At 39.8% G+C, this 26423-nt stretch overlaps 2 protein-coding genes across 3 annotated transcripts in view; both read right to left on the bottom strand.

The window, feature by feature from the left end:
* The window catches only part of LOC126079308 (interferon-induced very large GTPase 1-like), a 223474-nt gene that overhangs the window by 136722 nt on the left and 60329 nt on the right, over positions 1 to 26423 (bottom strand). The window lies entirely within an intron of this gene.
* The window catches only part of LOC126079306 (interferon-induced very large GTPase 1-like), a 101354-nt gene continuing 76108 nt past the window's right edge, over positions 1178 to 26423 (bottom strand). The window contains exons 2-3 of one of the 2 annotated variants that reach the window (XM_049890234.1): positions 25315 to 25436; positions 1178 to 8582 (exon numbers count right to left, since the gene is read on the bottom strand). In XM_049890234.1, coding sequence (XP_049746191.1) covers positions 1288 to 8580 — 7293 coding nt within the window. In that variant the 5' untranslated portion in view covers positions 8581 to 8582; positions 25315 to 25436 and the 3' untranslated portion in view covers positions 1178 to 1287. The remainder of the gene's footprint in view (positions 8583 to 25314; positions 25437 to 26423) is intronic. The other variant, XM_049890235.1, reaches the window with a different exon arrangement.

Below are 26423 nucleotides of genomic sequence, written 5' to 3'. Positions count from 1 at the left end.
TCCTGGGCTGTCTCATCTGCTTTAGGGAAGGTATAGGTTATACTAGTAAAAGGAAGTCCAAGAATGCCTGTATGTCCAGAATAAAGAAACTCTCCAACACATCAGAATTCCAGTAGATCAGGTCTTGAGAATCTCCTATCAGCCACTATCTCTGATTGTTTAGATGTTGAGATGTGGCCCTGGAGAATGTATTCCTTTAGTCTCTGCCCCTTGGCCGGTTTCAGCTGTGCTTGATAGTTGTTGTGGTCATGATCTTGTTGCTCAAATGGTATGAAAAACTTTCATGAGCATAATTCGGAGATGAGCTTTTTTCTGCTTTGTAATTTTTAAAAAGGTGATTTTATTGAAAAGCTGGAGTCTAATTCAATTTAATGATTAGGAAAGATTTTGTTTTAACTGTGTCCTTAAAAAAAAAATCAACATTATTTTTCATTAATCAAATTCTAAACTTGTGTAAAAACTTGATTAAAATGATACTTCTTCCTTTATCCTCAAACTTCTTCCCGAATCTAGTTCCCCTTAGATTTGTACATAGCTCTATGTTGTCACTCAAACTCTCATGCTGAGAATCAATATGTTCTTTTCTCAGTTTTTTATTTTCTGAATCTTTCCTCTTTTTACCTTGCACAGGGGAAGAGCCGCTAAGAGATTACAGAAGGGAAAGATAATCGTTAAATTCTGTGTATATTCTGTGTCTACTTGATAACAGTTATCTTTCCAAATAAGTGCAGACTCCATTCTGGTCACCTAAAGATCATATGCTTTGAAACCATGAATTCCCACGATTTTTTCTTTCCTTTTAAGGATTAACAGCAATTTTTGCTTCAGTTCTTCAGTAGGCAAAAACAAGCTGTTTGTGAAAAAAAAACTACATCAAAAAGAGAAAACAGATTTTTAGCTAATACTTGTGATTTGATATTCATACATTGGTATTTTTGAAATGTTATATAATTGTGTCTTAGAAATTCCCAGATTCGAATATGTAAGATTTCTTCTGTAAATGTAATCTTTTCTAATATAGGAGCATCATTCAAATGATTATTTTAAAACATAAACAGGTATTTTAAATATTTATTGTATATTACACAATTTAACAAATTTTTTAAGAACTAAAATGAGGCAAAGCAGAGAAAAATAAGATTCATTGCCAGAAATCTTATCTTAATGAGATGTTTGTTATTGATTTATTTTTATATGCTCCATTTTCAAAATAAATAAAAAGTTTTCATTGTGAGAAGAGGTGTTTAGAATTGTCCGAGTATGACAACTTTCATGTGATCATGAGGATTATTGTTTTTTTAAGTCATCCAGCACATCCTGCTTTGTGATTTTAGCCCATGCATCAGGGATTTTACCTATACCTGTGAATCTTTTCTGATATTTTTCTTCTAGGTTTGATCTGAAATGACAGACAAACCATTTCCAGTATGGCTGCATGGATGAGTCTGGGGTGATACTCCATTGGGCGCAATCCCCACCTCTCTGTCGATAGTTCTTATACAGGATTTCAGAGCCATTGTTCAAAAGCAAAAAACGATCACTTGCTACCAAACTAGAACAGGTATTAATGACAAACTGCTTTGTTTTAGCCCACTTATTGAATATTTTCATACACCACCCTGATCCAATCACAGCCTGAGGACGGTGGAAAGAAACACTGTGGTCTCCTTCATGTGCAGGAATTGTGTTCGTACAAACTGCTCTACAGAAAGGACACTGTTTCCAGCAACCACAGAGATGCTCAGACAGCATTTTCTCAATTTCAGGAACCATTTCCTCTACAGACATACTCAAACAATTCTGTTCTACTCTTTCCATTGCGGGATCCAAAGCTTCACTCATTACTTCCTTGAAAAATTGAATATCATTTATCTCCTGATGTTCAATGCTTACCAAGTCTTTTCGTGGAAAGACCAAGTTATTTTCCAAGTGATCACAGAATAAATCCAACCATTCAGATGCAGTACTTCTTTTACCTTTAACTATTGCAGTGGATTCATGAATGGCAGAGAGTATGACATTTTTTATGTCATCTAAACTGATTTTTAAAAAAGTCTTCATTTTTTCACCTCCTTTGCCTGAAAAATATATTCGAATATTTTTTTCAATATAATTCCTAAAGAAATATTTTGGATTATGAAGGTACTCACAGTAATTATCAAAGTTTTCTTCTTCTGCTAGACAGATGAGAATGTGTTTCTCCAGATTAACCCTGTTCCCATTGAATGCAGGGAAGGTAGCTCGTATATCCCCAGCCATTTTAGAGGGCATTTTATTCCATATGGTGGTGGAGATAGCGGGAATGAGCTTATGCCACAGAAATTCAACAAACGCTTTGATGGAAGTTGCTCCTTGGCAGGAGATCTTAAAACTCATGAAGAAATCATCTTTCTTGCTTTCCAGATAGTTTACAGGATCATTGGCTCTCTTGAATTCCCTGTGCACCTGCTTAAAAATCTCTGATGCTCTTTGGAACAAACACAAAGATAAGTCAATTTTATATCTACTTGTGAATGTGTAGCTTTCCTCAGTGGATGCAGATGTCACCTCCTCTTCTATCATTCTCAAGATTTCATAGAAATAACTTGGATTGTAATCACGCCGTTGGCTTCTAACATTATGAATAATTTCAGTAAATCTTGAAAAAATGTAATTAGTAGTCATTTTTATGGACTCTTCATCATAGGTCTCTATTGACCTTCTCCATCCTAACATAGTCTGCCTCATTTCGATATGTATATCATACTTAATTTGAAACATCTCTTCAGAACTATTGTTTAAAATGTCCACTATGTTTTTCTTATTATTGAAATATTCTAAAAGAATGTTTTCAGAATCCACATCAATGTCAGGCTCGATGGCAGGAGGCAGGGTTGAGGCTACATCACAGACCCATTCTTTCCAAAGTTGACTGAATTTCTTGTGTAGATCTTCCTCACTCAGTTCCTTACCCTTTACAGTTAAAGCCAAATGTCTGCTTCTTTCCAAGATGTCATTTTCATAAGCTGACTTTTTTTCATCGAGTTTTTCTTGGCTTTTCTTTAAAAAAATAAGTCCCTCAGCTTTCCTTTTGATATCTGAAACAAGTGTCTCTTTAAGAACTCTCAACTTATTTTCAAAACTTGCTTTCCACTGAACCAATGTTTCATTACCTGGGTCTTCATTAAAAAATTTTTCAAGGGCTTGCTTAATGGTGTCATATTTTTCTGTCACTGGAGCTTCAACTTCCCTGGCTCGGAGTGTCTGGATTTTTTCATTCTGAATCTTGTTGTACAGCTTGTTCTGCAAGCCCAGCACATGACTCCTTAACTCCCAGGTCCAGTGGTTATACATGGTTTCCAGTCTGCTCATGGCCATGACCTCTTGGGTGTTCCTGAAGCTGAAAATAAAGTTTTCACTCAAGAGAGCCCTCCATAAATCTTGAACTCGGAATTTTACTTCTGATATCTTCATAATGGTGCCCCTGGATTCCTTCTTAGCAGTCCCAAGAATTCTGCTTTTCAGCTCCTGGACATTGTGGCTATAATGAGTATTAGGAGGGGCCATTGGCGGATTGCCATCCCAGAGGTGAGCAAAGTAGTACACATGAGTGCTGACATCAAACTTAATGACATCACTGAAGCAGGTTACATCCGAGCACTGTTCTTGTTGAGCCGCTGTTGCTGCCATTTCATCTAGTCTCTGCTCTAGCCGCCTTCGTCCTTCCATAGTTTGGTCTTTAGCTGTAACTTCTCCCACATTCTGATGGACAAACAGGCAACTTGGGGAGATTTTTACTTGTTTCATCCTAAGAAAGGCTTCCACAACTATTTGTAGAATATCCTGCATCTCTGATGGATTCTCTCCAAAAATATTGATCAGAGTCAAGTTTCCGAGTCCAATGACAAAGGTTGCTAACTCATTATCCCAATTCTGTGACTTGGTGCTGAGTTCTGGTGCCCGAAGTCCTTCTGTGTCTACAACAAGGACAAACTCAAAGCCAAGTTCCTCTTTGAATGACTCCTCTACCTTTAGGAGTTGCATGTGGGCGCCCCGGGTACACCTCCCTGCACTGACAGTGAACTGCAGTCCAAAAAGTGCATTCAGAAGGGTGGACTTTCCTGAGCTCTGTAGCCCAAGAATAGAGAGTACAAATAGCCGTTTGTCTCCAAGTTTCTCAGAGACCTTGTCAAAAACAGCTGCCACCCACTTCAGAGGGACATAGGAAGTGTCACCATCCATCAGCTCAATGGGAACCCCAGATATCATCAGGTCAGCTGCAATTTGGGGAAGGGAGAGAAAAAGGGCATCACTTGTGGAGCAAGCTTCTTCCAGTGCTTCATAGATCTGTCCAACTTCTCTGAGAAGGTGCTCAGTTCCCAAAGTACGGTCAGTAATGTTCATTGAGATGGCTTCTATCTCATCCTGCCAGTGTCTGAGGGAGTTGCTGTTTGGTGCCTTTTGCTTCTCAGTTTGTACCAGTGACCACAAAGAACTTTGCATCTCATGCAGTTTTTCCAGGTGCACTACACTCAGGTTGTCCAAAAACACACTTAACCACTGCAGGAAGTAGAGTTTCTTGTGGGTTTCTGAATGATCTTGCAATATTTCAAGGAAAGATCTCATTAAAGCATTGAGAGGAAAGGCTTTCCTCAACTGCTTATGTCGTATTCTTTGTTTGTCTGTCTCAATCTCACTCTTATGTTGTTCAATACTCCGGTTCCCCTTCTCTCTGAGATGATAGAGTTCTTTGTCCTTCTTACACCAAAGGTGCCACAGTTTTCCCTGAAGGGGTAGTAAGTTTTCCTTTATCTTAGATAACTCCATTTCTCCCAAGAGGGCATTTAGAGTCTGTGCCTTTTCTTTGGCTTCTGTGCAATCCTTCTGGTCTTCATCTATTAGGAAGCCTTGCTTACGAGCAATAGGGGCACAGTCCTCTAAGCTGAGAGCTGTGTTAGATAGCTCTAGTAAACGTCTGATTGTACACGTGAGCTCTTCTGTTAATTCTGCCTCATTTCTGTTCTTGATCCCAATTCTCACTTTCTGGCTGGAATTATTGGTTCTTTTTTTTTCTTTGTCATCGAGCAAACAGATCAAAGGCTTTGATGACTGACTCAAGTCACAAACAATTTTTCGGTTTTCTTTATTGCTATCAGAAGCTGACATGAGGACCACAATGAGAGAAGAGACTTCCTGCAGAAAAGTGAGCTGTTGTTCATGTTCCTTTGCATCTCCATGGAGATTGGTGAAGGTCACACACTTGTCAAATCTGTCCTTATCTTTGCCCCCTGGACAGAACCAGCAGATTTCTACCACACCCTCCATCAGGAGACAGTCTTTGCTGCTCCCACTGCAGTGTCTGTGAAAGAAGACATCGTGTTTACGTTTACTGAGAAGAGAGTTCATGATCTGAGATTTGGAAGCAGAGAAGCCATTTCCAACTCGAATGAAGGACACAATGGAGGTAGATACACGACACATCTGCATATTCTTGTAATTGTTCTTCCCATTTGCTGATTTTCCTGCTTGCTGCCAACTTCGTCTAATTTGACTGAGAGACCAGAGAGAGAATTCAATCTGAGAAGAGCAGGGATTGGGCACCACAAGAGGAAGGGCAAATTGACAAGTGGAAAGTTTGGCTAAAATATATTGCCTGGCCAAATCGTCTGCACAGTGATAAATTGCCATCTGAATATCCATTGGGTGAATGCGGCATCTCTGATTAGGGGCTGAAGGATTAATGGCATTGTCACTGTCTTCAAAAATCTCTTCATATGGGTCAAAAGCCTCATTTCCCTGGCTTAGATAAACTGGGCCTTCTGTGTTTCTACCATCTTTGAAAACTAGGTATCTCAGCTCATAATCGAGCACCAGCAGCTTCTGCAGAAAATAAAATGGAAGCTCTTGTTCAGAACTGGGCTGTGTGTTGTATACAGAGTTTTTACAAATCAGATGGAAGTCAGCTCTCCCCAGCCTCTTTGGGTAGTGATGCTCTAGTCCTAGACGCTGTAGCAAGCTTAGGAAGGCTCCATTTTCTATCAGTTTTGTTCTGTTATTTCCATTATCATCTGCCACATGGGGCTGTTTATTTGTATGGCTGAGACTTTTCAATTGTTTTTTTATGTCCTCCATTTGCAGAGAAGATACAGTGGCTTCATAATCTCCATCAATGAGCAATTGCAAGTCTTTCTCTAGGTTTTCCCAGTTGTGATGTGCCCCAAGTTTGGTGAGAACATGTGCAACTTCTTTAGAGAGTGATTGTTCCATATGATGTCTCATTAATGACAAGCGTTTTGATTTCTCCTCTTCAGAAATAGCTGTGATTCCAACTGTGGTTGTCAGCCCTGTGAGCACCAGGAATGCCTGAGCCCTGTAGCTGCAAAGATTTCTGAGCTCCTGGTATTTATCATGGGCTGTTTGCATTTCATGCAGCAGGTAGTCTAATTCATCAAACCCCAGGAGATACTGAAAAGTATTGTTCACCACATGATATCCTGCACCAGATGCAATGCAAAGTAGTAAGAGCTGTGTGTCTGGCTGGTCTGTTTCTCGAAGGTTCTCCAAGAAGGCATTGAGAGACAAGCTGACCTCATAAGTGGCCTTTCTTTGAGCGTCCTCTACTGTTTCCTGCAACTCAGATTTGATCATTATTTCCATGAAGTCATTCTGGATATCTTTTAGGGTTTTAATTAATTCAGAAAAATGAGAGATGTTGAACTGCTCTTGGTGTGATTCTGACTGGAAGATCCACTGCATGATGGAGTGAGCCTGAGGAAAGTCTGTTACTCTGTAGATGTGAGGATCCAGGAGAAGGCGCAACTGCGACTTAATAAATTTAGTATTATGAGTGGAAGATTCTTTGCAAGAGTTGACAATGTTCACCAGAAAATTCTGCATATTGCAATCTGTGAGGCATATGTTAATCCAGGTATCATAATTTTTAATTTTCTGATTCAATATTTGCATGAAGTTTATCACTTTTTTAAGTTGTTCTTCAAGGTCAGATACCTCCCAGGATTTCACATCCTCTAGGAAAACCTTAGCTTCCTTAACAGCACTGAGGAATTCCTCTCCATCTTGAATCTGGGCAGTGAGGCCAGTCAGAGCAGTGTAGCTGTCTTTCAGGCAGTTAGCCACCAGAAGAGGATCCTTAAAATCACTTCTGTGGCTGGAGAGGATGATGTCCCAAATGGGCACCAGCTGAAGTCCCCGGTCAATGACACACCAGGTTTGATTGCTGGCAATAAGCCCAGCTTTCCACTGGGCAAGGTCGTCTGCTTCTGGTGGACCACCTGTGTGAGTCACAGATAATTGGACTTTGGTTTGGAGATTCTGGAAGTTTATGCTCTGAGAGGCCATTTTTGAATGAGAGTCTGAAACGTTCACACCTGCAGCAATTTTCTTTCCAATGCCACTGTAGCTGCCCCTTATATAAATATCCAGGGCCTCTGCTGACTGCTGCTTCACTTCTGCAAGCTGCTCACTTTGGAAACCCTCTGAAACAGCCTTCCACCAGTAGATTCCTCCCAGGTGCAGAGGGCCCTGGTTAGCATGAGAGCCAAACTTGTGGAAAAAGGCCTCTGTCCGGCACCTCAACAAGAGGAGCGTGTCTGGGCCTTCAGGTTGTCCCAGAAGGTCTTCAATGCATTTCAGTTCCTGCAGAGCAGCATTGGAGAACTGGAGCTGGTCAATGGGAAAGTAGCAAGAGGCCAATGGGATATAGCTGAACTTGATTGTGCAGAAATAAGAGTGCTCAGAATGTGACTGTTGGCTCTCCTGAGATTCTGAATGTTGGTTGTGATCCATATTTGCTTCCAGGCTGAATCCCCACCCTCCACCGTTGACTGAGGCTATGACACTGAAGCCCAGCTTCTCTAAAGACCGGGTGAACATAGATTCTGCTTGAGAAGAGGAAAATTCCTTTGTTTCCATCTGGGCACCCTGCTGAGGGCCAAAGACTGAGAAATTCTTGGGGAGACAGAGCAGCTCCTCTCTCTTCTCTATCAGGTCCTTTTGGTATTTGGTTTTATAAATTCCCTGCAGGGCTAGCCCTCCAGATGCCCATCTGACCAGATCTCCATCTGGGAGGTTTTGCCTCTTTGGCAATGTCCACTCCATGAGGTTGAGATGTTTCCACGTGTTTTCCATGACTTCCGTTAGAGGTTCCTTGGGGGGTGGCCAGTACTGTCTTGGGATCTCCATTGCCTGCCTCAGCTGTGCTTCTTTTGTCCTCTCTGTCTCTTCTTGTTGCTGCCTCCCTTCTGAAACGAAGTCCTTCAGCCCCTGTAGCTCCTGCTGTGCCTGTTTTTGCTTCTCCTTCTGAGACTCCTGTAACTTTGAAAGGCTATTTGAGTGTGATAGATTAAGCAGTTTCTCCAGGGCCCCTGTTTCCCAAGAATGTTGTGCCTGGGATTTTAGCTTCAAGAGGTCTTTTTCTTCTAGGTGTTGTAAAGCTTGGGCAGAGGTCACGCCCAGTTGTTCCTGCAGTGTGGGCAACCAGTACTCAGCAGCCAGCCCCACTTCTGTCAGCATCTCTTGGAGATCTTGCCTCTTTTCTCTTTTGAGCAGGTGTTCATCAGGGATGGACTCTGCTGTGTCCATGACTGTGGGGAGAACAGACACTTAGTTAGTCCAACTGTGTTCTAACCTTCAAATGGGTCAGCCACCTGGCCAAAATTATGATTCTAGTAAGGATCCAAGTCTCCAAGGCTTTCCCATTCCCTCCAATCATTATTACAACAAATATATTTTGTTATTGCTTTGTGTCTGTCTGTGTGTGTATTTAAGACATCATTCTGGGTGTTCTCAATATGTATTGCCATTTTTGTTGCCATGGTGAGTTGTAATTAACAATCTGGCTTTTGGCACCTCCTGTCCAAGAATAAATTACATGGAGACCGTTGAACTGAGCGTTTGGGTTTAAAACTATGTATGTGTTTGATAGCGTGATGTTTATTCTTAAAACAAGAGTGATACCACCAATTTATTTTCTTTCTTTACTAGGTACTGTCAGACCTCTGTTGACTACTTTCCTTCCTATCTCTCTGTCACTTCTTTTGGGAACTTTCATGATCTTTATTTCCTTTTGACCCCTTCCCTTTGTTTGTGTTCATGACCTTCTAAATGTACTTCTAATCTGCATTATATCTGTTGCTGTCTTCCTGCTTTTTATTTACCCCTAGTTAATACTTTTTATTACATGAGTTTCTTTATAGTAATACCATCCTAATCTGCCTGTGTAGATTCAAATTCACTCTTGTATTCAATGATTTGTCAGTGTTATTTTTCTCCCTCCAATTTCTTTAGGTCATATCTTTGGAGAGCAGATGAAATGAGATTTCACATGTCACAACTTCACAAATTATTTAGGTTTCCCTTCTTCCTGTGATTCTTGTCACATTGAATCACATTACTATACTTCCAGGCCAGTGGGTGTCCAACTTCCCCTAACATAAAGGTAATTCTCCGTGTCTTCAATTTTTCCTCACAAATTTCTCCTTGATATCGCCTCTTTTTTTCCCACTCCCTCATCTGCTGTTCCTTATATTTCGTCCTCATTATGTCTTAATTGGATTGTCATAATATTCAGTTCACCTTAAGTCATCCTCGATATAGTCATTCCAATTTTGTGCTTTTCTTCTGTCTCAGTGTCACTAAAATTTGAACCTAGACTTTAATGCCACTCTAAGCAAATGGTTAGTTTTTAGTAAGCAAATGAAACCACCCTTCCCAACTGAGGGTACCTGAAGTAGGTAGATAAATTTTCCAGATAATTATTTAAACCCTCAAGGATTGTACTATGTAGTAGGAATTACGTGACCAACTCTAAATAGTAGGCATGAGAGAAGATTTTTCCAGATAGTAGAAATTACCTGATAGAAGAAGTAAATGAGCTTGGCATTAAGGGGAGATTTACTAATCCAGAAGGGATGATATGCAGAAAAGTATGGGAGGCTAGGGAACAAAAGTTGGAATCCAGTGCCTTCCCATGAAGAATCATTCACATTTATCATTAAGATCACAAACAGCTGAACTGTAAGACAAGCTTTAATCCAGCCTTAGAAGGAGTGTAGCTATCTTTGCTTTTACTGGAGGTTCAGAATATCTCAAGCCCTAAAATTTCATTAAAATAATCCCAGATTGCAAGTGCCCTCTAGCACCCTAGAGAAGCAAATGAACATTCTTGTATGAGGAAAATAAAAAATATCTAATTCTCAAATTATTTTTACAAATAATTTTTAAATCCCATTAAAAGTAGCCAGAATATAAAATGGTCAGGCAAATGAGATATGATGACATGAGTAAAAACAGGAATAATTTAAATCTTTCAGCTAGAAAATGGAAATAATAAGAAGTGACACTGCAGATTTGAATGAGAACCCTAGAAATCCAGAAACTAACAAATACAATGACCAAAAGTAGGAACTCAATCTATGGGTTTTAAAGCATATTATATACAGCTGAAATGATAATTAAGAAGTAGAACAAAGCTCAAAAGCAACAATCCATATATTCATATGTGTATACCATACAGGATACAGTGAGACTATTTAAAATATAATATGGATTCCAGAAAGAGAGAAGGAATGGAGCAAAAGCAGCATGGGAGGCAATAGTGACTAAACATTATCAATTAAAGACAAGATTTAAGTTACAAATTAAAGACAGTATTTAAGGCATTGACAAAGCCCAGGCATGATTAAGAAAAGAAATTAACATTTAGACACATCATAATGGCTGCAGAAAAACAAAACAATGCAACAAAACCAAAGTAACCAAAGAAAAACACTTTACCTTCAAACAACTAACAATGAGAGAGAAGTAACTTCTCAACAACACCAGTGGAAGCCAGAAGACAGTAGAATGGAATCTTTAACGCACCGAAAGAAAATAACTGACAACTTAGAGTTCTATACAGGGTGAAATATATTTCAAGACCCTTAAAACAAACACTGAGGGGATTTGCCACTAGGAGATGCACAATAAAGGAGCTATTAAAGGATGCTCTTCAGGAGAAGGAAAATATCATCAGTGGAAGGTCAGAGATGTAGGATTAACTGATGAGCAATAAAAAGAATACATATATAGAAAAATTTAAATGAATGCATACACCGATGTAGTTTAAAATATATGATAACAATTACATACAAGTTGGAGTGGGTAGCTAAGTGAATTTAAAGTGTTCCAGGTCCTTGCGGTATTTGGCAGGAGGGTCAAAGCTTCAATTAACTTTGGTACCTTTTATAAATCAAGGATGCATGTTGTAATTTCTAGTATAGCTTCTAAACAGAATAATAAAAGAGTGTATAAATGTGACACTAACATGGGGAAAATGAAATAATAAAATATATTTGATTGACCCAAAAGCTGGCAAGCAGAAAAAAAAAGGAACATAGAATGGGTAGCTCTAATAGAAAGGACATAGTAAAATGGCAAACATAAATATATTGGTCATTACATCAATTATAAGTGTACTGAATGCTTCAGTTAAAAGACAAAGATTATCAGGATGAGTTAAAGAAGAAAACCCAACTTTTTGCTAGTTGCAAAACTCATATCTAAAACATAAGGATACAGAAAGTGTGAGAGTGAAAGAATGAATACAAACACCACGAGAAAGCTTGAGCAGCTAGCTGTATTATTATCAGACAAGTAGAATTTAATTTAAAAAAATCATGACAGACAAAAATCTTGTGCTATAGTGATAAACATTTTAATTCACTAAGAATATATAACAATTAAACATTTGTATTTACTTAGTAATATGGTCTCAAAATGTATAAACAGGAAAAGTACAGAATTACTAGGAGAAATAGATAATCTACAATAAATGGAGGAAAGATTCATCAGTTTTATCAGTAACTGATCAAACAAGCAACAAAAAAAATCAATAATAATGAACAATATGATTAGCAACCAGGATAGAACTCTGTTCTATTCACAGATGTCCACAGATAGAACTCTGCACCCAAAATCATTGTCATTGTGTCTCTAGTGATTTGTAGAAAACTGTTAGCCTTGACAGAAAGGAAATGGCCCTTCAGGCTGTGGGCAGTCAAATGTTTAGGGGTTGTTGGTAGGCAGTTGAGGAGAGAAGAGAAGAAAGTTGAGTATCTAGGGCCTGCGGGAATGAAGATATATATTTGGAGAGTCAGTCCAAGGGCAGCCTAACACAGAGATGTGGTCTTCACCAGAAACTGAGTGAGTTTCTCATGCAGGTAGATCAAATAGGATGTCCCCAACTGCACTCACCACTTGCTTTCCAAACCTTTCCTCTTCTTCTTTTCCAGTGTCTGAAGCTCCAAATAGTCATCTTTGGCTTCTTTCTTTCACCCCACACAATCAGACACCATATGCTCAACTATTTTCATCAAACTTAAACACATTTATTGATCACATTCTATGTACCCTGTGCTCTGCTAGAAAATGGGGTTACAGAGGTCCTGCAGCAACCCGAGGAATGGTCTAGGAGGCGGGAGAAACAAGTAGTAATTGGAGTCTCTCATTCTACCGTGTGGTCTCACTTTCTGATTTGCTAGAGAATGTAGAAGTTCCACACACTTCCTTGACCCTTGTTCTTACAATGACCTTTCTTTCATATCTTGAATCTATCTTCCTCTCCGGATTGTTTTACACCAGCCCTCAAACATATTCAGATAACCTCATTCAAAATAAATGCAGCCAAGAGTTTGTCTCTTCCTGGCTAAACATCAAAGGTAGGCCCCAATACCAAGCCAATCTGCAAAAACTGCACGAGTATGCTTTTCTTTTCTGGCTCCAGGCACTCAAGGAAATCTCTGTGAAAACACAAGTCAAGCACATGCTAAAGAAAGAGACTTTAGAGACCACACACAAGAAAAAATACAGTTTTTACAAAAAGAGTTAAGAAAAGTCACTAAACCAACAACTACAACCTGCAGCAAATAAGAAAAAAAAAAAAAAAAACAGCAGGGGGAAGAATCTGAATTCCAGAGATAACACAATAGAATTTAAATATTCCCAGTTTGCAATAAAGGTGGAAAATCTAAACAGATTCATGACAAAGAAGAGATTTAAGATGTCATCAAACAACTTCTAACCAAAAAAAAAGTCTCAGCTCAGGTGGCTTCACTGGGGAATTTTACCAAATATTCAGAGAAGAGCTGACACCAGTTCTACTCAAACTCTTTCAAAACATAGAAAAGGAAGAACTACTCCCCAACTCATTCTCTGAAGCCAGCATCACCTTGATACCAAAACCAGGGAACGATATCACAAGAAAGTAAATTACAGACCAATATCCCTCATGAATATAGATGCAAAAATTCTCAACAAAACTCTAGCCAACAGAATTCAACAGCATATCAAAAAAAAAAAAAAATCATGCATCATGATTGGGTGATAATCATACTAGGAATACAAGAATGGTTCAACATTAGGAAATTAATTAATATAATTCACCACATAAATAAAACAAAGGAAAAGAATCACACGATTATCTCAATTGGTGCAAAAAAAAGGCATTTGATGAAATCCAACTCTCTTTCCTAGTAAAAATTTTCAGCAAAATAGGAATAGACGGGAAATTTCTTGACATAATTAAAGGCATATATGCAAAACGAACAGCCAACATTATTGTCATTGGAGAAAGATTGAGAGCTGTCCCCTTGAGAATAGGTACCAGAGAAGGATGTCAACTATCACCACTTTTGTTAAATATTGTAATGCTAGTCCTAGTCTAAGCAATAAGATAAGAAAGGAAAATTAAGGGTATCCATATTGGAAAGAAGTAAAACTATCTTTATTCGTAGACAACACAATACATTGCTTAGAAAATCCTAAATATTTCCCATTAAAACTACTGGATCTGTTAGAAGAATTCAGCAGACTGACAAGGTACAAGATCAATACACAAAAATCAGTTTGGTTCCTTTATACTGACAAGGAGAACTCCGAAAAGGAAATCAAGAAAAAAATACAATTTACAATAGCTCCCCAAAGGATAAAATACCTAGGAAAAAACCTAACCAGGGATGTGAAAGACCTATAAATTGAAAACTATAAAAACACCACTGCAAGAAACTAAAAGTGAGCATCATAAATGGAAAAGCATTTCATGCTCATGAATTGGAAGACAATATTGTGAAAATGTCATTACTACCCAAAGTGATCTATACATAAAATGAAATCATAATTCAAACTCCTGCAATATCCTTGGCTGAAAAGGAAAAACATACCACCAAATTTATAGGGAAAGAAAAGATTACCCTCGATAGTCAAAGCATATTAAAAAAGTAGAACAAAGTAGGAGGTCTCACACTCCCTGATCTCAAAATATACTATACAGCCACAGTAATCAAAACAGCCTGGTACTGATTCAATGACAGACATACAGACCAGTGGAATAGAATTGAGAACCCAGAAATAAATCTATCCATTTATGGGCAGCTGATTTTCCACAAGGGCTCAAAGTCCATCCCATGGGGATGAAGCTGTCTCTTTAGCAAATGGTTCTGGCAAATCTGGATATTTATTTGCAGAAAAATGAAACAAAATTCACACCTAACACCATACACAGAGACTAACTCAAAATGGACCAAAAGCCTAAATATTAAAGCCAAAACTATAAAGTTTCTAGAAGATAATATAGTGACAGAACTATGGGACCTGTTTTTTTTTTTTTTTCCAGTAATAGATTACCAAACACAGCCACAAATGCACAAGCAACAGAAGATAAATTAGATAACAGGAACCTCCTAAAATTTAAGTACTTATGTTCACCAAAAAACTTTATCAAAACAGTAAAAAGTGAACACACAGATTGGGAAAAAATCTTTGGGAATGATGTATCTGATAAAGACCTAATCTCTATGTAGAAAACTACAACAACTCAACAACAGAAAGATGAACGACCCAATCAAAAAATGGGCAAAAGACATGAACGAGCACTTCACCAAATAGAATAGTCAAGTGACCAACAAACGTGTGAAAAGATGCTTGCATTCATTAGCCATCAGAGAGATGCAAATCAAAACCACAATAAGATACCATCTCACCAGTGCAAAAATGGTACTGATCAAAAAACAGGAAAACAGCAAATGCTTGCAAAGTTGCACAGAGATTGGAACCCTGATCCACTGCTGGTGGGATTGTAAATTGGAAAATGATATGGCACTTCCTAGTAAAGCTATAAATAGATATACCCTATTATCCAGCAATCTTACCCCAGGTATATAACCTAGAACAGATATATGCACACCTATGTTCACTGCAGCGCTATTCACAATAGCAAAAAGATAGAAACAACTTAACTGCTTATCAACAGACAAATGAATAAACAAACTGTGGTACATACACACAATGGGATACTATGCAGCCGTAAAGAAAAATGACGATTTCTCAAAATATAGTGTAACACGAATGAGTCTGGAGGACATTATGTTAACTGAAATAAGTCAATCACAAAAGGGCAAATACTGTATGATCTCACTAATATAAAAAGACAAGAATAGGTATACATACACAAAGCAACATTCTTTGTTGGTTACCAGGGATGGGAGGGAGAAGGAAGGAAAATCACTTTCTCCATAGTAGACACTTGTTAGTTTTGGTGATGGGTAAGGCAATACCGAATAAGGGTGAAGTCAGCTCACCTTGACCAAGGTAAAAGATGACACTAAAAAGTACCCGTGAAGAAGGGATGATTTTGGTAAAAGACACAACATATTCACTTCTGCAACAACAGTAAACAGTAATAACACCTAAAATATGTGTGTGGTTATATAGTGGATATGTATCTTTATATATGTATAGGTAAGCACATACGAATACATGGCTGTGCATGTATACGTGTTTTTTTGGCAAATGTATATACATATTTGTGTGTGCTGTGTATATATTCATATATAAAATAAAGCACATAAGGGACACAGTTATAGATACTTCCTAGCTATAAGCAAACACCTTGTGGGGTTTAGTTACTGGGTTTGAGGGCTTAGGGCCATAGTCTTGGTGGGCAAATAGATCACTGGTGTAAGATAGCTCAAGAAAATAATGTTCTACATCTTAATTTGGTGAGTAGCGTCTGGGGTCTTAAAAGCTTGCAAATGGTCAGTTTAGATACAATTATTGGCCTCTACACACCTGGAGTAAAAGATAAAGAAGGAAACCAAAGGCTCAAAGAAGAAACTAGTCTGCAGGACTAGTAGTGTACACGAACCATGGCCTCATCTACCTTGAGACCAGATGAACCAAACAGCCTGGCTACCAATACCCACCATTCTGATCAGGGACACAATACATGGACCCAGATAGAATAGGTAAAAAATGTAGTACAAAACTCAAATTCCTGAAAAAGTCCAGGCTTATTGGACCAGTAGGAACTAGAGGAACCCTGAGACTATTGCCCTGGGATACTCCTTAAACTTAGAACTAAAATCACTCCTGGACATCACCTATCAGCCAAAAGACAGAGTGGCTAATAAAATAAATAATATCACCCGTTAGCACTCTGCAGCTCTGAACAATCATCTAAATGAGACCCAGTGGTCAACATTTAACTTAGACCGAAGACGAGAAATTAATGGGGGATGAGAGAGCTAGATTAATAAAAACAAAACAACCAGAATAGAAATAATGCCAAAGCTGACACATTGTGAAAAATGTAACCAATGACACTGAATAATATGTATAGAAATTGTTAAACGAGACCCTACTTTGCTATGTAAATTTTCTCCAAAATCACAATAAAATATTAAAATAAAATGCGCCTTTTCAAAAACAACAACAACAACAAAATGATAACGCATCCAAAGCCCATTTACAGGCAAAATTAACAGAAATTGTCTGAGGATGTACAGACATTGATTGGACTTACTAGGGAAACACTTTAAATTTACTCTCTTAAATATGTACTTAAAGAGTATGAGAAAGAAGAGACAGTCAGCAAAGAGAAAGTCCTAGAATGAGTACAATGAAAATACTGAAGCGAGGTCCTCTGACTTGGTGATTAGAATGTGAATATCAGGTATAGGGAGAACTGTTTTAGAAAAAGATGGGGGCAGAAGTAAGACTAGATACTGAGAAGTGGATAGGGTGCGTTCATTAGCTCATTTCATCAACAAAAGTTTGTTCAATCAGATGCACTAAGTTTCAAACACCTTTTTTGAGATATCTAGTTATAAAGAGAATATAACAAAGGCAAAAACTTATAAAGGAGGCAGGATCTAATCTGCCTTTATTTAGAATAGGAAGAATTTAGTCTTCCCTTGTTTAAAGTGAAGCCATCAAGAAAGTAAGATAGACTCAAGATGCTGAAAACAAGACCTAAAGGGAGGTAGATAGGAGCAGGATTTAGAGGACAGAGAGTATTGAAAAAGGGTAGGTACACCTCTTTCTTGGGGACAGGAAGGAAGAGGACAAGGATGGATCATATAGGTATTAAATATGAAGGTGGAGATGTCAGGAGGTGAGGGAGGTGTACCAGAAGGCTTCTACATTCTCCAGAATTAGAAAGTGGGGTCACCAAAGGTGAGAAAGCTCCAACTCATGCTTTGATTAGGCTTTCCCCCACTTCTAGCCCCCTTTCCATGCTGCTTCACAATTGTAGAGTCAAGGAATCCTCTTACACCTTCTCTCAGTTATCTCTCAAACCCCATTGACCAGCAAAGTACTTAGCATTTAGGAGGACACCAAAAAGTGTGTGTAAATTAGATGTAAAATTTTAAAAATATCTGATTGTGGGGAGAAAAAGGAGTCAAAGATGACTCTTTGGTACCTGGGATGCTTGGGAGATGCGGATAGCATGAGTGTGCTGAGAAAAGTAAAGAAGAGGTTTGCGAAAAAAAGAAAGGCAGATGGTAAATGCAATTTAAAAAAAAAATTTTTTTTACAATTATTCAGTTCCCATCTCATGGGGCCTCTGCTTGTGAAGACCAAGTCTCTGTCCCAGTTTGGCCCCTGGGCTGGCTTCATTCCCTCAGGATCCCAGGGATTCACTTTTCTTCTTTGCTATCCTCAACTACCCACCGCCACCCACCAAGTACTTATTTTTCCCTGTTTGGTTTCCTCTACCCTCAAAACACTGGGTCGTGCTTCAAGGGATTTACTGCTAATCACTAGAAGCCTGAGGACAAAATGTAAAAACCCAGGAAGGGAAAAAACCTATTCCTGTTATGTGCCTTCAGAATTCTTCAGGTAAACTTCCAGAAACCACACTGATCTGAAAACTAATTAAAAAATGCAGGTAAATTAGTCCTAGGAATGTTATTTCTAAGTCTGGATGGCCACTCTGAAGGAGCCCTGTTGGTGCCGTGGTTAAGCTCTTGGCTGCTGAACAAAATTTCGGCAGTTGGAACCCTCTAGCCACTCTGTGGAAGAAAAACGTGACAGCTTCAGTAAAGATTAGAGCCTTGGAAACCCTATGGTGCAGTTCTACTCTGTCCTACAGGGTCCTACGGGACTGCAGTGGATTTTTGACATGTTCTCCTGCTAAAAGGTACCCATAGCAGATTGTATCATTTAACTTCTTCTATCCTGGTTTAAAATTAAACTCAGGCCTTTTATTATTTTAATGTCACCTTTATTGAGAAATAACTTACGCATGATAAAATGCATTCATTTAAGGTATACAATTTGATGAACTTTGCCAGTTGTATGTACTAATGAAACCATTCCTACAATCAAGATAAAACATTTTCAGCTTCCCAAAAGATTCCTCCTGCCACCTGCCTTCCATCCCTTCCTCATCTCTGGACAACTATTGATAAACTTTTTGGTACTATAAATTGGTTTGCATCTTACATAAATGGAATAATGAAATACATACTATTTTGTTGCTGGCTTCTTATACTCAGCATAGTTTGGAATTCACATATGTTACTGAATGTACAAAAGTTTATTTAAATACAATTTCCAAGACTGTAATCTTTACAGAAGTAGACGGCCACATCTTTCTCCCGCTTTCATTGCATAAATATACCATATTTTGTTTGTCCATTTAGGTATTGATGGATATTTGGGTTTTTCCAGTTTGGGGCTATTATGGGGGAAAAAAAGCCATTATGAACATTCACATACACATCTTTGTGTGGACAAATGTTTTTATTTCTCTGGGTAGATTCTTAGAAGTGGAATGGCTGCGTTGTGCGCTAGGTGTATGTTTAACATTTTAAGACACGGCCTAATGACTTTTGAAAGTGATTTCTATGAGCAGCCTATGAGAGTTTTAGTTGCTCCACATCCTCCCCGACACTTGGTATTGTCAGTCTTTTGAATTTCAGTCATTCTAGTGGATATGTAATGGTATCTCATTACAGTTTTAGCTATTTCCCTGGTTACTACTGATGTTGACAATCTCTTCATGTGCTTCTTGGCCATTCTGTACACAATGTCTGTTCATTTTTTGTCCATTTTTTCTCAGAAGAATAATAAGATAATTTTATTAACAAATTTCCTAATAATATATGCCTGCCTATTTTTAAATTGTGGTAACATATACGTAACAAAATTTGCCATTTTTAATAATTTTTTATTGCTGTGAAAGTTTACACAGCAAATTAGGTTCCCATTTGACATTTCTACACAAATTGTTCAGTGACAATGTTTAGCCCATTTTTAATTGCATTCTTTACCTTACTGAGTTGTAAGAATCTTAGTATAATATGAATACTAATCCTTTGTTAGATATAGGCATTGTAAATATTTTCTTCCATTTTTTGTCTCTTAATTTTCATGAGGATGTTTTCACAGAGCAAAAAAAAAATTATTGATTAAGTGAGATTGATAAATTTTTCTCTTATGGTTCATGCCTTTAGTGTCCTATTTAGTGTCGTATGTAAGGTCACGGCATTTTCTACTTTTATTTCTTCTAGAAGTTGTATAGTTTTAGGCTTTCATGTTTAGGACTATGATCTGTTTTGAATTATTTCGTATATGGTGTTAAGTAAAGATCAATATTCATTGTTTTTCTACATGGATATCCAGTTGTTTCAGCACCATTTGTTGGAAACAGCTTCCTGGTGCTGCTTTAATAAAAAAGTCACAAATTGGTGGCTTTAAAGAATATAAATTTATTGTCTCTCAATGTTTGAAGGCTAGAAGTCCAAGTCAGGGCATTAGCTCTGGGGAAAGGTATTTCCTTTTCTCATTCAATGTCTAATACCAAAAAAAACCAAACCCAGTGCTGTCAAATTGATCGCGACTCATAGCGACCCTACAGGACAGAGTAGAACTGCCCCACAGAGTTTCCAAGGAGTGCCTGGTGGATTCAAACTGCTGACTCTTTGGTTAGCAGCCATAGCACTTAACCACTACGCCACCAGAATTTCCCAATGTCTAGTAGCTGTTGGCAATCCTTGGTGATCCTGGGCTTGTAGATTCAACTTCACATGGCGTCTGTCTTCCCCTTGTGTGTGTGTCTCTTTGTCTGTTCCCCCCTTTATCAGACACCACCGAGAAGTGATTAGGTTAGGACCCACTCGACTCCAGTATGACCTTATTATGACAATGTATCCTTAAGTGAACCTGATGGAATAAGTACCACAGATCTGAGGTTTAGCAAAGGTATGATAAAGATCCCAGCATTTTTTCCATACATACTTATTGACGTTTTCAACGTGCTAGGAGGTGTTCTAGCTGCTGTGGATTGACAAATGAATTAAACAGACTAGTTCCCTGATCTTAGAGTGTTTACATTCTAGTGGGAGGAGGCAGATTTTAAACATGGAAATACATGAATAAGCAAAACAATTTCAGTTTAAGTGTTAATAAATAAACAGGTCATGGGATGGAGAGTAACCTGAGGGCACTTTAGATTGTACGTTAGAGAATACCTCTTTGAGGAGTTGTAACACCAATGGTATTCATGGGATGCTTTAGGCTCTTCTTGTCTTGCCCAACCTTTTCTTGTTTCTATCAAATTTTACTTTGCCTCTTAGTTTCTGTCTACTCTCTTAGACCTTATTACTTCCTTTTGGATTTGGAGCTGCTCTTTGCTCTTGCTGGATTAAATAGGTAGGATGACCCACTCAATTAGAAACTCATCCTAAATTCCCAGCTCTAGCCATCTGACCAAATGTTATTCTGGGACTACCTGTCTCCCCCAGTTCTGTTGGAGGAATGGTGATATGGGCACATTTTTTTTCATGGATCTCTGTTTTCCCTAGCTTTACCCCTATAGCTATGTTCCTTGTTGGATATCTATGACACATCAGCCATCAAAAATCCAGTTGCCATCGAGTCAGCCCAACTCACAGGGGGCCCACTCATGGCAACTCTATGAGTGTAAGAGTAGAACTGTACTTCATAGTTTTCTTTTTATTGTGCTTTAAGTTTACAGTTCTAGTTTCTCATACTAAAATTTATACACACATTTTTATGTGACCTAGTTACTCTTCCTATAATGTGGCAGCACACTCCTCCTTTCCACCCCAGATTTTCCATGTCCATTCAACCAGCTCCTGTCCCATTCTGCCTTCTCATCTCGCCTCCGGCCAAGAGCTGCCCATTTAGTCTCATGTTTATCTACTTGAGCTAAGAAGCACTCTCTTCATGAGTATCATTTTACATCTTATAGTCCAGACGAATCTTTGTCTGAAGACTTGGCTTCAAGATTGGTTTCAGTTCTGGGCTAATAGAGAGTCCAGGGGCCACGTCTTCTGGGGTCCCTCCACTCTCAGTCAGACCATTAAGTGTGGTCTTTTTACCAGAATTTGAGTTCTGTACCTTGCTTTTCTCCTGCTCCATCAGGGACCCTGTTGTATTCCCTGCCAGGGTGGTCATTGGTGGTAGCCAGTCACCATGTAGTTCTTCTGGTCTCAGGCTGATGGTGTCTCTGGTTTATGTGGCCCTTTCTGTCTGTTGGGCCAATATTTTCCCTGTGTCTTTGGTGTTCTTCATTCTCCTTTGCTCCAGGTGGGTTGGGACCAAGAGATGTAACTTGGATGGCTGCTTCTTAGTTTTTAAGACTCCAACACCGCTCACCAAAGTAGGATGCAGAACATTTTCTAAATAACCTGTGTTATGCCAATTGACCTAGATGTCCCCTGAAATCATGGTCCCCAGACCCCAGCCGCTGCCTCTCTGTCCCTCGAAGTGTTTGACTGTGTTCGGGAAACTGCTTAGCTTTTGGTTTAGTCCAGTTGTGCTGACTTCCCTTGTATTGTGTGTTGTCCTTCCCTTCACCTAATTCTTATCTACTATTTTTTTTTATCTAGTTAGTGAATATCCCTCTCCCTCCCTCCCGACCCTCGTAACCATCAAAGAATGTTTTCTTCTGTGTTTAAACCTTTTCTTGAGTTCTTATAATAGTGGTCTCATACAATATTGGCCTTTTCGTGACTGACTAATTTCACTCAGCATAGTGCCTTCCAGATTCATCCATGTTATGTTTCACAGATTCGTCTTTGTTCTTGATCGTTGCTTAGTCTTCCATTGTGTGACTATACCATAATTTGTTTATCCATTTACCCACTGATGGGCACCTAGGTCGTTTCCACCTTTTTGCTATTGTGAAGTGTTGCGATGAACACTGTTGTGCATATATCTATTCGTGTGAGGGCTCTTATTTCTCCAGGATATATTCCAAGGAGTGGGATTGCTGGATCGTATTGCTGGATCATTCTATTTCTACCTTTTTAAGGAACTGCCAAATAGATTTCCAAAGTGGTTGAACCATTTTACATTCCCACCACTGGTGTATAAGTGTTCCAGTCTTTCCACGACCTCTCCAACATTTATTATTTTGTGTTTTTTTGGATTAATGCTAGCCTTGTTGAGGTGACATAGCACAGAGTTTTCAGTAGCTGATTTTTTGGAAGTTGATTTCCAGGCATTTCTTCCATGCTGCCTCTGGGTGGATTCAAACCTCCAAAATTTTGGTTAGCAGCTCAGAGTGTTAACCATTTGCACCATCTAGGGACCCTGTTTATCTGAATGCACTGTATGAGTAGCTCTTGACTATGTTCTCTCTTGCCCTTTTGTGGTTCATATTTTAAATTGCATCCTGAAACCCAAATTTAAACCAACTACTTCCTTGTTTACAAAGCTTTGAAAACTGCATTGGTTTATGGTACATTCACCCCTCATAATCTGGCAACAATTCATCTCCCCAGTGCCTTTCACAATTACTCCTTTTCGTGTTCCTACCACCCACCTCACTCTCTTCCTTTAGAAACCACACTCTTCCATCTTCCCTCAGCCTCACGGAGTTTCTTGATTCTGTATATTATATACCCACCTTGTCTGTACTCCTGACCCTGCTCAAGTGTCTTCTTTTTTTTTTTGAAGTCTTCCGTTAATCTTCCAGGTGTAGTAATTTTCTGTGCTTTCAATAGCAACTTCTATTACAGTGGCATCACTAGGGTTGGTGTCATCCCTCTCCTCCCCCCTCTTTTCCTCCCCCTTCCCCCACCACCATGAACCTCCTCTTGTATCAGACCATACAGAATCCTTAGGAATGTTTTTTGTACTAATGTAAATCAGAATTCCCTGTCCATGCAAGGGCCTCCCTACCCTGTAAACCCACAGCTCAGGCGGGGCTGGTGGGTGAGGAGTTCCTTCCTAGGGTTACTGAGTCCAGGCTCCGGTGAGAAGCTCGACATCCCAACCCCGTCATCACCGGGCCGGACGGCCAGAGGCACCAGTGGACTGGCCCTGACTCCCAGAGCCCGGGCACCTGACAGGATTTTGCTCTCCTAGACCAAGGGGCTGGAATGGATGGCAGCACTCAGTACCCCTGCGCGCTCACTAGGGGCTCGGGGCCGCCCCTAGAGACACCTTAGGCATGCTGCAACCTAGGCGTACCTCCGCCCAATTTCCACCGGCCTTTGATTTTCCCGTAGCTGAACAGGCTTAGCTAGTGCTTTACCAGGGCAGAGAATCCCGCAGGTGCGCGGCTATCTCTGGGTGGCAATGGAAAGGCTTAGAGTGAAGCCATGGGGCCCAGAAGGGGAAGGGACAGAGGGCCCTTCTAGCGCTCTGCGGCGCCCCAGCTCCTCTCTCCACAGGCTAGCAAGCACGCAGCTGGCACATCCCTCCAGGCGCAGAGGTCAGAGGGCCCTTCCCCGCCCCAACTGGAGTAGGGCGCGGTGCCTGGAGTTGCATGCGAGGGCTCCGAGGGTCACCCAACCTGCTGTCCCAGCGCAGGTCCTAGCACCATCACACCAGGGAGGAGGGCAGTCCGAGGTGGGTTTCTTAAAGGGGCACGGGCCGCGGGGTGGAGGGAGATCAGCCGCTGAGCCAGTGGTCCGAGGCCTGGCAGGAGCGCTGCAGCTGCGCTGTTGGATGGGGGAAGAGGGCGGTGCAAAGGGTCCAGGTATGGGTGTGGAGGTGGGCTCCTGGTTGCAGATGGGCCCCTGTGTGTCCACATTTTTGTTCCACGCCTGTGGCAAGACACGCAGCCTCACGCCACCCGACAAGCCTGGCCGGCTACCTCGCACGCTGTCACTCCTTTGAACAGTGTCATTCGGTGCGGTCTGCAACCCCGCCCCCCGCCCCCAACTCCCTTGGTTATGCCACAGCTCTGTTACCTGTATCTTACTGAGAGTGTTAAACTTTACCGGAGCCCTACTTTGGAATGTTATCAGGGGGGAATAGTCCCTGGAGAAAGACATCATACTTGGTAAAGTAGAAAACCAGAACCCATTGCCATGAAGTTGATTCGGACTCATAGTGACCCTGTAGGACAGAGTAGAACTGCTCCGTAAAGTTTCCAAGGTGCGTATGGTGTATTCAAACTGCTGACCTCTGGTTAGGAGCCATGCCCTTTAATCACTGCACCACGAGGGCTTCTGGTAAAGTAGAGGGTCAGCGAAAAAGAGGAAGACCCTCCACAAGATGCTTTGACACAGTGGCTCCAACAACAGACTCAAAGATAGCAACAATTGTGATAATGTGCAAGACCTGGCAATGTTGCCTTCCCTTGTACCTAGGGTCAGTATGAGTTGGAAACAACTCCACAGCACCTAACAACAACATAAAATACAAATCCTTTCTGCCTGATATTTGGATGCTTTCAGATTTTACAGTGAAGAACATGGTCCCTATTGCAAAATTCCCTTCCCCTTATTGCAACAACAATCCTTTCAAATAAAGTTTCTCCTTACCTAAAGCTGGGTTTGTTTTTGACAATACAAATGATCTAAATCTTTCTTAATATTCTCGTTTCCCCCAGACTTATAGCTGTGATTTTTGAATAGTCATGTCAATGCATATTTGTGTTCTTCGCAAGTCTTATTCTCCCTGTCTCTGACTCTGCTCCCTGTGCCTATTTCCATCAATTTCTGTTCCTATTTTAGCCTCTGGGTCTGTTGTTTTATCTCTCTGTCTATGCCATTTCCCTCCTTCCTTTTCACTTACCTGTCTCCTTGAGACCAAGCTCCTGTCTTCAGGTTGCTCCAGAGAGACCTGGATGTAGAGTAGGTTCCTTGCCTGAGTCCAGCAGGCTGGTGACTCACAGCTCCAGCCCAGGATCTCTCTACCTGTGTGGCAGAACGACCTGAATTTATCCTTGGATCTGGATGTGAAAAACTGGTTTCACTTTTGTTTTCACTTTTTTTTCCTTTTAAAGGAACCTTGGTAATTAAAAGGAAACCTGTATATTTTTGTTGTGATTCCTGGGCTTCAAAATTACTGCAAATAGGAAATAAATATTGGTCTTGTGTGTGTATGTGCCTGTGTTTGTGTGTGTGTGTAAAAGAGAGAAAGAGAGAGACAGAGACTCTGTGTATACACCTGTATTCATTGAGAAACAGTTTTAATCCTTCTGGAATCCAGATTTCTGTGGGTCAGTGGAGTTGGGGTAACCCATTGCTCTCAAATGTCCTTTTGAACCTTAAGCCATGAAGAGACTGGTTTCTGAAGTTACCTTTGAATCAAACAAAGGGTGTAGATAAATCAGCAAAGACCATTTTGTCTTAGGCATCGTGCTCTTCTAAAAGAATTATGTATGTGCAGTTTCAACTACAGAAACTCCAAAGGTCAAACTAGAGGTGTGTTTTAGGGTAAATCAGTAATTACTTTAATTGTTCTTCAAGACAATGCTGCTTGAAATCCTTCCTAACCACAAATAGATTATCAGTTCTTTTCTGGCCCTTTTTCCATGGCGATGTTGATAAGATGGGTTATAAGAGCCTTTGGAGGCTCTTGTATCTTCAAACATTTTTTATTTCTGTAGTCAAAATGCTACCCCAATTTGCAAATCATATATTCAATAAACTTTCATCAATTTCTATTACTGGCTTAATATGCTTTTTTGTTTTAACATTGTGGTGGGGGTGGGGTGATCTCAGGAAGGATAAAGCACTTGGCAGAAACTGGAGAGGGAAACAGGAGAACAATTCTAGAGACTACACATGGGAGACATCAGGGTTGTCTTCCTCAGGGGTAGTGCTTTAACTTCCCTTTCTCAGCTCACCCAGGACAAAGAAGCATGTTCTGGTGCAAATGAAATTTATTAGTTTTTCTTT

The sequence above is a fragment of the Elephas maximus genome, chromosome 7, assembly GCF_024166365.1.
Source record: "Elephas maximus indicus isolate mEleMax1 chromosome 7, mEleMax1 primary haplotype, whole genome shotgun sequence".
Lineage (NCBI taxonomy): Eukaryota > Metazoa > Chordata > Mammalia > Proboscidea > Elephantidae > Elephas > Elephas maximus.
The sequence above is the reverse complement of the archived record's forward strand: the minus strand, read 5'-3'. Positions and strand labels throughout refer to the sequence as shown.